The 16,835-nt window shown below is 40.1% G+C and overlaps 1 protein-coding gene across 1 annotated transcript in view; it reads right to left on the bottom strand.

Moving 5' to 3' along the window:
- Positions 1-767: 767 nt before the first annotated feature.
- The window catches only part of LOC143389403 (Golgi pH regulator), a 36,405-nt gene continuing 20,337 nt past the window's right edge, over positions 768-16,835 (bottom strand). The window contains exons 8-14 of the mRNA XM_077109818.1: positions 14,099-14,208; positions 12,272-12,360; positions 10,766-10,858; positions 3,959-4,054; positions 2,282-2,371; positions 1,393-1,458; positions 768-1,295 (exon numbers count right to left, since the gene is read on the bottom strand). Of these exons, the coding sequence (XP_076965933.1) occupies positions 1,089-1,295; positions 1,393-1,458; positions 2,282-2,371; positions 3,959-4,054; positions 10,766-10,858; positions 12,272-12,360; positions 14,099-14,208 (751 nt within the window). The 3' untranslated portion in view covers positions 768-1,088. The remainder of the gene's footprint in view (positions 1,296-1,392; positions 1,459-2,281; positions 2,372-3,958; positions 4,055-10,765; positions 10,859-12,271; positions 12,361-14,098; positions 14,209-16,835) is intronic.

The raw sequence follows: 16,835 nt of genomic DNA, 5'->3' as shown, positions 1-16,835 counted from the left end.
AAAAGTGATAACATTCATAATTGTCTTAAGATGCATTTGAGTATTCTAAACATTTTTCTAGAGCTACCTTTTGAAGAACCGGAGTCCTAGGATATGAAAGTGGCTACTGCAGTTCCTTGTTTTACCTCACACCATGAGGGGCAAATAAAAGGAAGACATGGGATATATCACTCCTGAATTCAATGTAGGGTATTGACTCTTCTTTTTTGGGAGTACCGGCGATTGATTCAGGGACACTCAACCACTGAGCCACATCCCCAGTTCTTTTTTTGTATTTTAGAGACCAGGTCTCACTGAGTTGCTTAGCACTTTGCTCAAAGCTGCTGAGGCTGGCTTTGAACTCATGATCCTCCTGCCTCAGCCTCTCAAGCCGCAGGGATTACAGAGGTGAGTGCCACTGTGCCCGGCTCACTCTTACTATTAATTTTAAAAGAAATCAAGATGACAACATAGGGCTGGGGTTATAGCTCAGTGATAGCGCACTCATCTGGCACGTGTGAGGCACTGAATTTGATCCTCAGCACCACATAAAAATAAAGGTATTGTGTCCATCTACAACTAAAATATTAAAAAAATGGCAACATAACCTGTAGTCTCTCTTGATAGAATCTCCTTCAGTTGTTTACTAATCTTTTCCCCAGAAAACAGATGAACTCTTGGTTATTTCAACAGGGCAGGGGCTAGGGGAGGAGGGAGGATGCTAACTCACATGAGATCGAACAAACATGACACCAGCTGCGACTGATAAAGGGAATCTCAGGCCAAAGTGTTAAAATCTTGGATTTTAATGACCATCTCAAGAGAAAGCCATCACCTTCTCCACGGGAACCTTGACTGAAAACACGGCTGTGTGTGGCCGGCTGTCGGACAGCTCCGCCCACAGTTCCCTCTGCCCGCCCACTCTCCCTGTGTGTTAGCTGGGCCACTTAGGAGCACAGCGTCATCTGAGGAGGAAGGCATAGGCTGGAGGTAGAGAGAGGCTACCACGGCATTTTGTTTGTTTAAAACCATTAGGTGCTGGTCCCCTCCGTTGTTTTCCCCTTAGGAAACTGTCACCACTGCTTCTCAGAGTCTGAACAAGCACGAGCTCAAGGTGCCATATGCTTCTCTGGTGCCTGTTTGTGAGCCAAGTAGAGGAAGAGTATGCTGGACAGGGCGCTGACCAGGAAGATGACGTCGAACCACCGGTGGTAGAAGTTGAACTGCAGCTCCCCGAGGACCTCGGTGATGATGGTGCGGTACTGCAGAGGCATGCTCATTCGGATCAGCAGCACAGAGGAGACAAAGTACATGCCCTGAAACACCAGACCAATTAGTCCAGGCTTCACGTGGACCGCACTGAGGGACAGGTCCGAAGAAGCTGGAAACATCAAGCTTATCCATGACACTTACCATTATCTGTGCCAACAGCAGGACAATGACATTGGAGGATTTGCTGCTGGAAATGGCGTAGAAGAACTGTGAAGAGAGGGAGGAAGAGGAACTGAATGCAGTCTTGCTAACTGCCGAAGTGCCGCCGTGAACTGTAAGGAGGTGTGGACCTCTGAGCAGTGTCTCTTTAAGCCACGACCCTGCACAGAACGTTCCGATGACTAGGGCTGTGAAGAGGAGACTTGAAAACTCAAGTCTTCCCTTGGAGGTAGTTGGTGGTTTAAGTGATATGATATTTGAGAGGATTCCTATGCTATCAAACTTTAGAGACTCTGTGATGCACCTGACCTTAATATCCCTTCAAGACATTAAAACAGACATGTGCATTCATCAGTCGGCTCCATGGCTCTTTCCAGAATCAGGCTGGAAGCCTGGAGATCCTCTCCTGACCCAACCTCCCTCTTCACTCGCTGACACTGCTCTCCCGGTAGGACAGTGAGGTCCCCACACACTCGACCAGAGGAGTCCCCTCTGCTATCTCCATGAGGTCTTCTTCCTATGTTGACCAGGAAACAGCAGAACACTCCGCTTCCCTACTTCCATATCTTCTTTATAAATGATTCTCATGATTATTCTAACCTCAGATCTCATTCATTTATTCCGAGTATCTGCCAAACACCTACTATGTGCTAAGTTCCATTATTAATAACAGTGACATATAAGTGAACAAACAGACCCTTATTCTACTATCTTGGGACTTACCTGCACTTGGTACATGATGTCATATACTGTCATCAATTTATACAGCAATTTATACTATTCAGATTTCAGAAGGCAGAAATCATTAGGTATCATTATTTCATGGTGCCACAGTTAAATAAAGACCCTTTGATACTGTGACACAATATACCTTGGTAAGAGTGATCAGCAATCCTCTGATGGATGTGACGATGATTATTCCAACCAGAATGAAGGAGATGTGTTGGGACCAGAACTTCACCTGCCACCATAACAGGAGGAAAAAAAATATGGGTTAAATCTCTGTTCAGAGAGACGTTAAGAACTAAGATGTATTTTGATCACGTATGACTCTGAGAGAGAATGTCCTGGGTTCCATCCTCAGCACCACATAAAAATAAAATAAAGATATTGTGTCCACCTATAACTAAAAAATAAATATTGAAATAAATAAATAAATGAAAGGAAATGATCAGGAGCTTGTTTGTTTTTAACATTTATGAATGATAGCCCTCTAATCAAACAAAACTTCTATGAATCTTTTTCAATTAAAAGAACTTATAGGCATTTTCAGCTATGCTTTAGGAAATAACTGAACTTCATTTGAATCACATGATGGCATCTTTTCATCCTTCTGCTTTGCTTGATTCAGTTCTGAAAAGTACGTGAGGGAGAGCTGCTATTACTAACATTTAAAAAGCTTGTTGTTTACCATCATGAAATACGGAGGACACAGATGAATTACAGATGGAATACGTACACAGCAAGTAAGTAATGTCAGGAAAAACATTTCTAAAAACCCAGCCCAGAACAAAATTTAAACAAGGAAAACAAATATGCAGCAACAGCAAAGCACACTTAAAAGATCATGCAAAAAGGAAACCCATTGGCATATCATCAGAACAGTGCACATTTGGAGCTATTTCTCAAGGACTGGTGCTCAGTCTGCACCAGCTCATCCCTGTCCTGTCCAGCTACCCTTGGGCGTGGGGCACACTGCTGAAACAGAAGCCTGGTGCATCGTGCAGCCTGTCTTTTAGGGTCAGAGCACACTAAACGGCCCAGTCTCACTACCAAAAGTATTAACCAGTCTGAATTACTGGCCATACACACAACTGTAAAATACACTCTTCTATGAATAAAGACACTGAACTTAAACTGGGACAAAAGCATGTTTATGACTCTGGTTTTATGAAACAAGTAGAATGATTAAAAAAAAAAACAACACAAGTATGGGGCGGGGCTGGGGCTCAGGGGCAGGACACTTTGCCTAGCATGTGTGGGGCACTGGGTTTGTGCCTCAGCATCACATAAAAACAAACAAATAAAACAAAGGCATCTGTCCATCTGCAGCTACAAAAACATAAAAAAAAAAAACCCAACAACAACAACAAAAAACATGCACAGGTGACACCATCTTTAGTCCGACAGCCACATTAATTAATTTCTTACAGCAGAAATCACTTCATTACTAACATGAAACACTAATTGGGAGTTAATTTTCTACCAGTGAAATAAAAAGTGTGTTTGAAGAGTTCATCAAGCATCACAGAGACAGGGGTCTGACTACTTGATGAGGGAGACTGGCCAAGTGGCAGCTGGCTAAGAGAAGCAGAGGAGGGCTGTGGGACAGCAGGTGCCAGCCATGACTTAGGGTTTTACATTCAGAAAGAGGACCATGGCCTTTACAAATGTGCCCTGTGACTGGGCCAACCTGTATAAAGGACAGGGAGAAGAAGAGAAGTAGAAGCAAGTAGCTAAAGTATGAGCATTAGGATCTTAATAATGTTAAGTTAAAGCAGATAAAACAAAGAAATTCGACAGACCAAGATCTTGACATGACTCTTACATCAAACTGAATCCCCAGGTAATTCACAGTGATCTCAATGCCTCTTGTGACAGGATCAGTTTTCCCAACTCGATCAAAAACAATGTTGATGGTTGCCTGCAGAGACACAAACTTTTACATCAGAGCTTTTTTTTTTTTTGTATCAGGAATTGAACCCAGGGGCTGTCAACCACTGAGCCACATCCCCAGACCTTTTTATTTTACATTTTGAGACAGGGTCTCACTAAGTTGCTTAGGGCCGTGCTAAGTTGGTGTGGCTGCCTTTGAACTTGAAATCATCCTGCCTCAGTCTCCAGGGAGGCTGTGATTACATATGTGTGCCATGGCACCCAGCTATTAAAGCATCATAATAATTATTATTTAAAAAAGTGATTTAAGATGACGAGCTGAGTAAAGCACCCCTGGGTTAAATCCCCAGTAAGAAAAACAAAAAAGATGATGAATTAATCACTAAGACACATCTTATAGGTCAATGTTTCTAAAAAACACAATTCTAGTCTTACTTTAAACTATGTATAGGAAATCTATTTTGACTACTCATAGGCAAATAAAAGTCTCTACCTACTCCATGTTTATTTTATATAGAGTCATTGCATATATACTTTAATTTATTGGAAGCAAAAAAGGTAACATTCTGATAGACAAAATCACAGTGAAAGAACCAAGAAATTCTCATTCCCTGTGGTTATTTTTTGAATGCTTGAAGAGCAAAGACTAAAATAAAAAGGAGTTATAACAAGCTAACAAACGAAATTAAATGGAATCAAGAAAATCACTCAATTAATCACAAAAGTGGCAGTTTAAAAAAGGGGGGGATGGAGAACATATGGAACAAATAAAAACACATAGCAACATGGTAGTTTTAAACCTAACCACTCCAATAATCACATTAAATGTAAACAGCCTAATTCATGGGTCAGCAAACCCAGCCACTGTGTGGGACAGCCACAGACAATACATAATGAATGGGCTTGGCTCCGTTCCAGTAAAGCCTGATTTACAAAAGCAAGCAGTAGTTGGGTTGACTGTGGGCTATAGATTGCTAATCCCAGGTTTAAACATGCCAAGAGACTGTTCAGCAGAGACTATCAGGCTGGATAAAAAAGCAACCCAACTATTGCATATGTTGCCTATGAGAAACCCTCTTTAATAGCAAGATACAAATAGGTTGAAAATAAAAGGATGGAAAAACAAAACAAATCAAAAAGAAAGGTAGAATACCTATCTAAATATCAGATAAAGCAGATTTCATAGCAGAAAGTATTGCCAGGTCTTAGAAGGGTCATTTCATATTAATGAAAGGATCACTTTTTCAACAAAGGGTACATAATGATCCTAAATGTTTATATACCCAATAAAACTTCAAAATGCATGAAGCAAAAACGGATAGAAATAAAAAAAGAAAAACAGCCAAATCCAAAATACTGGACTTGTTCTCATAATAATTGATAAAATAGACAGAATATCAGTGAGAATACAAAAAACTTGAAAAATACTATCAATCACCCTGACCTGACATTTGTAGGCCATTCTAGCCAACAAGAGCAGAACACACATTCTACTCAAGCGCACACAGAATGTTTACCATGCTGAGCTCAGCTGACTATATTCTGAGTCATAAAACAAGCCTTGATAAATTTTAAACTACTTAAATTATACAAAATGTTCTTAGACCATAAAAATTAAAATAGAAATCAATTAGAGAATGTCATTGGAAAGACACTGTAACATACTTCTAAATAACCTGAGAGAAGAAATCAAAAGGGAAATTCAAAAGCATTATGAACTGAATGAAAATAAGACTACATCATTAGTGAGATGCAGTTAAACTGGTACATAATAAAAAATGTATAGCAATGAAACATCTTTATCAGAAAAGGTCTCCAATCAATAAACTTAGCTTCGACTTTAAGAAATTAGAGAAAGATGACCCCAAATCAGAAGAAAATAACAAAGAGCAGAACAGAAATCAATGAAACAGAAAGCAGAAAAATAATACAGAAAAATCAAGTAACTCCAAAGCTGATTCTCTGAAAAATTCAATGTTTCGATAACCCTCTATTAGCCTGATAAGGGGAGGGCAAAGGAGGAAGGACACAAGTTACCCACATCAAGGAGAGGCCACTTCACCCCCACTAGGATGGCTACAATGAAACAGAGAGGAACAAGTGCTGGTGACCATGTGAGGAATTGGAACACTTATATACTGCTGTCAGGAAAGTAAACTGGTGCCACTGTTTTGTAAAACTGCGTGCAGGTCTTCAAAAGGTTAAACAGGTAGTTAGTAGATGACACAGCAATTCTATTCACAGATACGTAGTGAGAGAAATGGGAGAACATGAACAGCACACAACTTACCATGAGTGTTCACAAGAGCATTACTGATGGTGGTCCAAAGCAGAAACAACTCACATGTTATCAACTAATGAATGGATGGATGAAACGTGGTGTTATCCATACAAGGAGTCATACCATATTCGACCAGAAAAAACCAACCAACCAACCACTATCAAAGCCACAAAAGGAGTGAAGATGCTATAAATGCTGAGTATGCTGATCTTATGCTCCACTATATTAATACTTAAACTAATGAGTATAAGGTTTCTTTCAGATTTGATGAAGATGTTAAAAAATGGACGGTGATGATGTGTACTGAATTGTACATTAAATGGGTAAATTGTATATGGATTATAGCTCGATAAAACTGTTGTGCAGTAAAAGAATAAAAGGGTGACATCTCAACAGGCGTGGTGGCGCATGTCTGTAACCCCAGCAGTTTAGGAGGCTGAGGAAGGAACAGTGCAAGTTTAAAGCCAGTCTCACCAATTTAGCGAGGTCCTAAGCAATGTAGTGAGACCCGGTCTCAAAGAATAAAAATAAAAAGGGCCGGGGAAGGCTCAGTGGTTAAGTGCCTCTGGGTTCAATCCCTAGGGGGCTACATTGCTATAGACTGTGTATCTACCGAAAGGATAATAAGGGAACATTAAGAGCAATATTATGCCAATAAAATACAATTTCAGTACTAATGGACAAATTACTTGGAAGACACAAACTGCAAGATCTCACTTAGGAATAAACAGATGACTGAATAAACCTTATATCTTTAAAGAAAATCTTCCTGCAAAGAAAACTCTAGGTCCAGATGTTGTCCCTGGTCAAGTCTAAGAAACCTTAAAGGAAGAAATAACAACATTCCATACAAACTTTCATTCTAATTAGAAGAGGAGGCAATACTTCTCAACCAGTTCTCTAAGGTCAGTATTATTCTGACTAAAAATCAAATAAAAACATGATAAGAAAACTACAGCCTGATATCCCACATAAAAAGAGATGCAAAAATTCCTAACAAAATTTTAGCAAGTTGAATCCCACAAAATACAAAAAGGATATTCATCATGACCAGTCAGTCAGACTTATTCTAGAAGTGCAAGGTCAATGTAATACAAGAGTCATATGAATCTCAACAGATGCAGAAAGGGGCATCTGACAAAACCCAACACTGTTTCATGATTACTAACACTGAACAGATCATGAACAGAAGGAATTCCTCACAGCATGCGTCGTGCGGAACAGTGGAAGACTGGATACTCTTCCCGATGATGAGGGACAGGCAGGACAACTGCTCCCCAACCTCTGCTCCACTCAGGGCTGGAGGTTCTGGTCAATGCAGTAAGGCCGAGGAGACGCAGGAGGAGCAAGGGGGAAGAGACAGGAGAGGAGGAGATGGAGCTAAAGACAATGGGAGGAAATGAAGAGAGTGAGAGAGAGAGAAAGGAAAGAGGAGCCGACTGTCTACGCAGAAAAGTCTACGAAATCTATGAAAAAACTTCTAGAAAAAACACGGAATGTTACCAAGGTTGCAGAATATAAGATCAATATGTAAGATGGAGTCATAGCTATATACCAGTAACAATCAAACTGAAATGATACAACAATCACACTTACTATAGCATCAGAAATGTCAGATACTCAGAGAAACGGACAGAAGATGTGCAAGACCCACTGAACACTGCTGAGAGCAACTACACGGGTCTGAGTACATGAAGCGCTCTGGGTGCATGGACTGCGAGACTCAATACTGGCAGATCTCACTTCAACTATCTATAGATTCGATGATCCCAATACAGATTTAGAAGGCATTTTTTTGGTAAGAACTAATAAGCTGATTCTAAAATTTATATGCAAATGCAAAGGACATAGAATAGCCAAAACAAATTTGAAAAAAGAACAAAGTTGGATAACTTACACCCTCTGACTTCAGGCTTATTATAAAGCAGTGATCCAGACAATGTGCGGCAGACAAAGGCAACTATACCAACAGAAAGTAACAGGAGCACACAAACAGACCCATGTGCATGTGCTCAACTATTTTTTTGACAAAACTGCATAGGCAACTGAATGCAGAAACAATCTTTTCAACAAATAGTGCTAGAATAACCGGAAATCTACATGCAAATAATTTACGTAGATTCATACCATACGACTTCAAAAATTAACTCAAGATGAGTTATGGACCAGAATGTAAAAATATTAAAATTTCTAAAAAAGCATGAAAAATATCTTTGTGACTCTGGATTAGGCAAATATATCTTAGATACAATGCCAAGAAGCACTATCTATAGTAGGAAAAGAAAGGTAGGTAGGTAGGTAGGTACTGCTAAGAGAATAAAAAGTCAAGCCTCTGATTAGGATAAAAATATTTGTAAATTTTTGGAAGTATATTTTATAAAGATTTCCAGAATATATAAAAATCTAAAAACCTAATAAAATAAAATAAATAATATAACTAAAAAATTGGCAAAAGCATCTAAAAAGATACTTCACCAAAGAGGATACAGCTTGCAAATAAACACATGAAAAGAAGCTCTACATCATTAGGGGTTAGGAAAATGTAAATCAAAACGGGCATCAAGGGCTGGGGATGTGGCTCAAGCGGTAGCGCGCTCGCCTGGCATGCATGCGGCCCGGGTTCGATCCTCAGCACCACATACAGACAAACATGTTGTGTCCGCCGAAAAAAACTAAAAAATAAATATTAAAAATTCTTAAAAAAAAAAAAACAAAAAACAAAAACAAAACAAAACAAAAAAAAAAAACGGGCATCAAGACAAGACCCCAAATCTGTTGGAATGTCTGAAACTGCCAACCAAATGGAGTGTTGGTGAGGGTGTACAACAAGGGAAACTCCCACATACTGCAAGTAGGAACAAACTGGTACCATCTTTGGAGAAGAATTTGGCACACATTTGCCATATGAATCACGTTCTACTCCTATTTATCTGAGAGAAAAGTGAGCACATGTCTAGACACAAGACTTGTTTACAAATGTTCACAGCCAACTTTATTTGTAATATCCCTGACTGGGAACGAATATCCACTACCAGGTGAATGGGTAGACAAACTGGAATACTACTCAGCAATAAAAAGAAACCAGTTACATCACCACGTGAAACTTCAATAATCATGCTGAGTAAAATAAGCAAGACAGAATGACGACACAAAGCAGATCAGTTCTTGACTGGGAACGGGGAGGGTGAAGAGAGGCATCACCAAGGGGCAGGAGGAAAGCTGACATGATGGAGTGTGGTGACGGCTGCTGCACAGGTGCACACGTGAGGAACTCAGCAAACTGTGTACTTTAAACAGGTCATTGTAGGTCAATTATATAACTCTAGGAAAAGCTGTTAATAAATGACACGCTCTCCTATAGGCTGCATCTCACGAAACAATCTTTTAGAGGCTTTGTTAACTGAACATCCTACTTTATGCATCGTTTCTCATTGAAGGGATCAAGATTTTAAATATCATCTGCGTGTTACTGACTTCAATTTATTGTATCATTAGATCCATGAAGTTCAAAATTAACTAACAAGCTGACAAAGCTCCTCTTTGTGCAAACACAGCTCCAGTAGGAAGGTCACCACTAGAAAGTCAAATCAGCCTTTTCTACGGTCACACTGAAATCCATGAATACCCACAGATGAGTCAGAAGTAAAGACAAACAAACGTACATAAAATGCACAGACAATAAAATAGGGAGAATCACACAAGATAAGAATGGTAAGTCCAAAAGATGAATTTATCTACAGAAGTAAATATTTTAGAATTTATTTTGAACTTAAGTTTTTAGGTATAGATTACTAAAAAGAAAAAGTGGTCTCCATTTTTTTTTTTTTTTTTAAGGGCCTTGTGTGTGCTAGGCAAGTGCTCTGCCACTGAGCTAACTCCCCAACCCCAAGTGGCTTCTTTTTTGTTTTTTTGGTATCGGGGATTGAACTCAAGGGCACTCAACCACTGAGCCACGTCCCCAGCCCTATTTTGTATTTCATTTAGAGACAGGGTCTCACTGAGTTGCTTAGCACCTCACTGTTGCTGAGGTTGGCTTTGAACTCTTGATCCTCCTACCTCAGCCTCCCAAGCCACTGGAATTACAGGTGTGCGCCACCCCACCTGTTCCAAGTGGCTTCTATTCTGAGGTGAAACTAGGAGTTGAGATTATACACAGTCATGTGTTCATGGGTAATGAAAAGCAGAGTGTGAAATAAGAAACTTTTAAATCAACTCGTGTGTCTCATAATATAAGCCTAACTAATGATTTCTGACAGAAGAAAAACACAGCCTCCATTTCTTCGTCCTCTAAACAGGAGAGGGGGAAAGGGGAGGCTTGGAGATGCGAAAGGTCACTCTCTCTGTCAACTCAACTGAATTTGGAATTGAACTCAAATATATCAATCAAATCTGTCTTCTCTTTCTGCCATTTTCAGGGAAAAATTACCCAACTCTTACAGTTAAAAACAATATACTTACCATGAAAATTTTCCAAACACAGTAAATAGAGAAAAAATAACCCAGAAAATTGAAATATTTTCCTTTGAAAGTTTTGGAGTATTCTATTCTCTCCTGAGGAAAATCAAACACAAAACATGGTCAGTCTCAGCAAATATAAACGTATTTTCAACAAGAAAACCCCTCCATGAATCACTGTTCAAGCTGAGTCCCAAACTCCCATGGTAATAATATTAAAATGACAGTCGCAGTAGTGGCCAACGTTTATTGAATGTTTACTCTAAGCCAGAGACTGGGACAAATATCTTATATGCATTGTCTACTTTAATCTTCTGATGAGTATTTCTATTATCTTCATTTTACAGATGAGAAAATCGAGAGAGAGGTTAAATAACTTGCCCAAAGTCAATTTGGTGAGTAGGGTCAGGTCTGTCTCTAAAGCTTGTTAGTTAACCTCTACCCTTCATAACTACCCCTGTGCACTCACCCTCAAAAAGGATTAAAATAGTCTGAAACCTTAATAGAGTTTGCACGTTTGAATCATACTGCGTTCTAGGTATATACAGGAAAGTTACTTCTTGCAGTTAGGGCCTTTTGATCTGGGTCTGTTAAAATAGGGACAACCTGGCAGATAGGTATCTACTGTTTCTTTTTTTTTTGGTATCAAGGATTGAACTCAGGGGCACTTGACCACTGAGCCACATCCCAGCCTTATTTTGCAGTTTTATTAGAGACAGGGTCTCACTGAGTTGCTTAGTGCCTTGCTTTTACTGAGGCTGGTTCTGAACTTGTGATCCTCCTGCCTCAGCCTCCTGACCTGCTGGGATTACAGGCGTGCACCACTGTGCCTGGCTTCTACTGTTCTTATAACTAACTTATCAGGGAATAAAACGAAATAGGGGAGTGGGCTGGCGCTGGGGCTCAGTGGCACAGAGCTTGTCTCTCATGTGTAAGGCACTGGGCTTGATCCTCAGCACCACATAAAAACAAATACAACAAAATTAAAGTACTTTGTTAATCTACAACTAAAAAAATTAAAAAAAAAAAAAAAAAAAAAAAAAAAGAAACAGAGGAGCTGCGGAGCTGCCATCTTGATCCCGGCTCAGTAGGAAGTGGTACATGCCGTCTCCCTAGATGTTGAAAAGCCTCCTCTGACTGTCCCTCCATGTTCTACTATTGAAGTACTCCATTAAGGACTTGTGCAGTGATAGGAAAGACCTCATCAGGCCACCACGCTCCCCAATGCTCCAACCTTACAATGAAGCTGGGAGGTGTTCCTTGCTCTGCTCTGCCGTAGAGAACACTACAGTTATTTAGTCTGCTTTTTAATGTTCAGGTGTAGGTGGACAGAATACCTGTATTTTATATATTTATTTCTTTGTGGTGCTGAAGATCAAACCCAGGGCCTCACATGTGCTAGGCAAGTGCTCCTCCTTGAGCTACAAGCGCAGCCTGCTCTTTAGTCTTTTCAGGTTAGTTTTACCATCACATTGGTAAAAACCACACTGCAGTCTCCTTGCTCTGTACCTTGGTAGCATATAGATCAGCTGTTTCCAGAAAAAGCTGCCTGCTTAGTTCTTCCAAAGCATCCACTTCCTGTTGAATAAGAGTAAGATCTGGCACAAACGGGCATCAAGGTTTAAATCACACAGAAATTTCAAAAAATAGCAATGAAGAAAGCATTTGCTTCTGATTTTTTCTAAAGCCAGGAATCAGCATTTTTCCAGCCTCTGGCAGAGGTGTATAAAGCTTCTCCACCTTGAAAATCACCAAGGACTGCTGCTCAGTCTCTCCCAGCTCAAGTGTCTTAGCAGATGGTTTGTCTGTTTTTCTTTTTTAGTCTATTAAATTACGTCAAATATAATCTTTGAAGGCTCAAAGGCCTGCATGATAATAACATCTATAATAAGCATGATCTCAATAAATACAATGTTTGATGTTTGGGAAGGGAACAAAAACTGAGGCTGGGGTTTAGTTCTTTCAGATGTTATCTTTTATTTCCCAACAATCCTGTGCTATCCATTCTGCAGATAAGGAAAGTGAAACTCAGAGGTCCCTGGCTCGCTCAAGCCACAGCACTAACAGCCGTGGATGCAAAGTGAGGTCTGCCTCACTCCGTGGCCTCTCATTCCATGGCCTCACCCCATGGTCTCTCATTCCGTGGCCCTCACAATGGCTTCTCACTCTGTGGCCCCTCACTCCGTGGCCCCTCACTCCATGGCCTCTTCTTCCCACCAAGCTGAGCTATTTTCCAAGAACTCAGTGGACAGTGTCACTACTTTCCTCACGGAGGTCACAAGCTCTGAGAGGTCAGATCACCGTGGGACTTACCACTGAAGTAGCTTAAACCTACACTTTTGGCTTTTAGAGTTTTGAGTAATGAAAATAGTAAAGACAGTACCTTTAACATACAAACCTCCACTTTAACCAGATCTTCCCTCCCTGTTGACTTCCCCACTACTACTGACATCCACAAGTGCCCTTTTCAGGTCCGTCCTCAGTGGTGGCCGCTGTGGGCCAGGCCCAGGCCACCAAACAACAGGTTAGCTAGTGACGTGTTCCACCATGACTAGGAGGGAGATTATCTCCTACTCATCAGCTATTACTTAGCACTCTTCTTGAAAAAAGAAGACATGAATGTTTCCTGATTAAAATGATTCTTTTTCTTTCTCAGCCATAAGCATCTTGCATTTCTGTTTATTCTTTCTTGGTATCATCTGCACTCGACACCAGGTTATATCGTAATTTATAGCAACACACTTCATCCTTCTCCAGTTGAAGGCAAAGGGAATCTGTTCTTCCCTAGGCCAAGGAAGGGAACAGGAAGATGTGATTTCAGACTCAGTCCCCCACGGCTACATGGCCTGGGGGTCACGGAGGGATTTGGTTACTGAATTTGGGAATTAGTTCAACACCGTAACCAGCTGGGCTAGAGCAATCTATTAACTTCATCACCTTGATTTTCTTTTAAACCAGAAGGTTACTAAAGAAGAGAGCCGTCATGTCTGAGGTGGGTTTCAGAGTTGGGGAGGGTGATGTCATGGAAAGAACTATGAAGAGGAGACTGTGGTTCTGTTCCTAATTTTGCCACAAACACTGTGACTTAGCCTCTCTGGGTCTATTTTCTCATTTGTAACATGGAAAGACTGACTTTTTAGGACCCTTCCAGCTCAAAGACTTGATTTTATGATCTTATGTGGGTGCTGGAAAGATGACTACCCATACTGTATCTCCTTAAGCCAGCTTGGACTCCAGTGCATTCAGGTACCTTGCAAAGAACTATCCCAATACTGTTTTTTTCTTCTGCCCTTGGTCCAGAGTGTAGAAAGAATCAAGTAGAGGGATAAAGGATACTTTCGCTTCCTGGAGGTGAAGTAGCAACACTCTTTATCATTCCCCAGAACCCGAATGGTTTGTTATGCACCTCCCCCTTCTGGAACATACTTCTTCGTGCTATTGCCATTCTGAAATAGAGAAAATATGAAACCTTAGTAAGGAAGCAAAGACTCCCACAGCCCAGTCTCATTCACTCTCCAGTCTCACCACTCCCTCTCTCATTTGCTGAGCTGTTCAGGAAAGGATACTGATTCTGGAGTCCCACTTTTCCACTTCTTAATACACTCCCAGAAGCAACGTGGCCTCAGCAAACCACATTGGAACAGAACTCAGGGCGATATATTATTTGAAGGCTGTATCTGCTACTTAGAAGCTGTGAGACCTACAATTTTCAGTTCTTCATCTCTGGATGGTTGTAAAGATGACTGAAATAATATATAAGAATTCATACTGTCAACTACAAAGTGCTGTTCATATATTAATAATTATTGCAGTTAATATTTAAGGAAAAAATCGCTAACACACCTAGATAAAGAAGCAGTACAGAGAAGAAACTCAATGAAAAGCAGGCACAAAGGAACAACAATAACAAAAATCAAATAAAAAATACATGATCTTGGTCTTTTAACACTAACTCCAATTTTCCCCTTCCCTTAGTATAATCTGTCTCACTACAGAATAAGTCTACAGAACACCTACCATTCTTTCCTTCTTTCCTCTTGTCCCCATGGGGGCGCCTAACTGGTACGTAGTAGCTGCTGACACATGCAGCTCATCATGAAGAACAAGGTCTTTTTTAGATTAAAAATAAAACTAGACATGGATGATTATTTGAAGGCTAAAAGGGGCCAAGCCCTACAGTCCTAAACTGAATAGGATGAGCTAGTAAAAACAGAGTAGCAGAGCCACAGAAAAGTTTAATCCAAGGTGGATATTTTTTTGGGTGATAAGAGAGAAAAATGGTCAGGATGATGAAGCAGAACTGGTGTTTATGGCTAGGGTCAAATACCAAGTCGTCTTTTGACCTGGAAAGTCTTTAAGTCATTAGCTAAAGTGATATCAACAAGCAAGAACGTTCGGTGTGTCATCATGTGACTTAACTGTTCTCTTCTCAAAACAACCCTTGCCTCTGATACTAAGAATGAAGCCCAGTGCCATTTAGCTCTTTCTGTCCACCCTCTGCATACATCTGCATCCATTATAAGCTCAGCATTTGGGGAAAGATGTCGTTAACAACCACGAGGAGGCTCAGACCTAGGGAACTTCTGATTTGGCAAGATCTGTAATTTTTACTGAAAAAGTAAAAAACGGGGAAAGCTGGAACAGCTTAGATCTTTGATTTCTTTCAAAGTTTTATAATTTTCAGCATATAAATCCTATACAGAAGAGAGGAAACGGGGGAGGGAAGAGGGGAGGAAAAAGGGGGAATGGGGATTGAAATAAAATTTCTTACATGTCCAAAGAAACCCAACTGCTATGTTAATTATAATGCTGTGCTGAAAAAAAAAGTCCTGTATGTGTTTTGTTAGACTTATTCCTAAGTAATTCATTTTTGAGCAATCATAAATAGTAAAGTATTTTATTTTGGGTATCCAGATGTTCACTGCTAATATGTAGAAATACAGTTGATCTTTGTGTTGATTTCGTACCCGATAACACTGTTGAACAGTCATCACCTTTTTCATTGTTTCCCCATGACACCATTATTCTCTTGCTGCTCTCAAGATTTTCTCTCTGCTGGGCACAGTGGTGCACGCCTGTAGTCCCAGCAGCACTGAAGGCTAAGGCAGGAGGATCTGAGTTCAAAGCCAGCCTCAGCAACTTATCGAGGCACTAAGCCACCCAGTGAGACTCTGTCTCTAAATAAAATATAAAGAGGGCTGGGGATGTGGCTCAGTGGCCAAGTGCCCTTGAGTTCAATCCCTGGTGCCAAAAAAAAAAAAAAAAAAAAAAAAAAAAAGAAAAAGATTTTCTCTTTGGCTCTGAGCAGTCTGTCTGTCCGTCCTCAGGTCCTTGTGTGTTTACAGATTGCTTCTTGGATCTGTGAATGTTTTCCACCACCTTTGGGAAGGGACTGGTCATTATTTTGTGAAGCACTCTCCCCGCCCCTTCCACAGGTATGCTGGACTGCCTTCAGTCTCTGACCTCTCTATTCTTCAGAGTGAACGATCTCTGCTGACCTATCCTGAAGCTCACTGAGGTTGTTCTGCCACATCAACTCTGTTATTAAGCCTAGGTGGTGAAATTTTTATTTCAGTTGTTATCATTTTTAGTTTCCATTTGTTCTTTTTCAAAGTTTGCATTTCTCCATCTTTTCACTAACATCATGCTTATCTTTATGTCTCTGAATGTGTTTACAGTAGCTGCCTTCAAGTCTTTGTTTGCTATATATTTATTATCTGGGCACATTTGGAGTTAGTTTTTATTGATTGTTTTTAATCCTGAATATGGGTGATATGTATGCTCTGTTTCTTTGTAATGACTAGTAAGTTTTGGTGGAAGACTCGATATTGTAGATACTTTGCAGTGACTTTGGAAATCTTTTTTTTTTTTTTTTTCCTGAGGACTGTTGGTTTTTTGTACTAGCAGACAACTAACTTATCAAGAATCAAACTGAGAAATCTATCACAGCTGCAGCAATTAATATTTCTGTTTAGTTTTTAAACTTCCAGCTCCTTTTTTAGTTTTACTCATAAGGTCTCTCCAGAATTTAGTACAGTGTCTGGCACAGACTAAGTTTTCTAAAATTATTAAA

This window comes from Callospermophilus lateralis, chromosome 7 (genome assembly GCF_048772815.1).
Source record: "Callospermophilus lateralis isolate mCalLat2 chromosome 7, mCalLat2.hap1, whole genome shotgun sequence".
NCBI classification, from domain to species: Eukaryota; Metazoa; Chordata; class Mammalia; order Rodentia; family Sciuridae; genus Callospermophilus; species Callospermophilus lateralis.
Note: the sequence above shows the minus strand (reverse complement) of the source record. Positions and strands in the feature narration are given on the sequence as shown.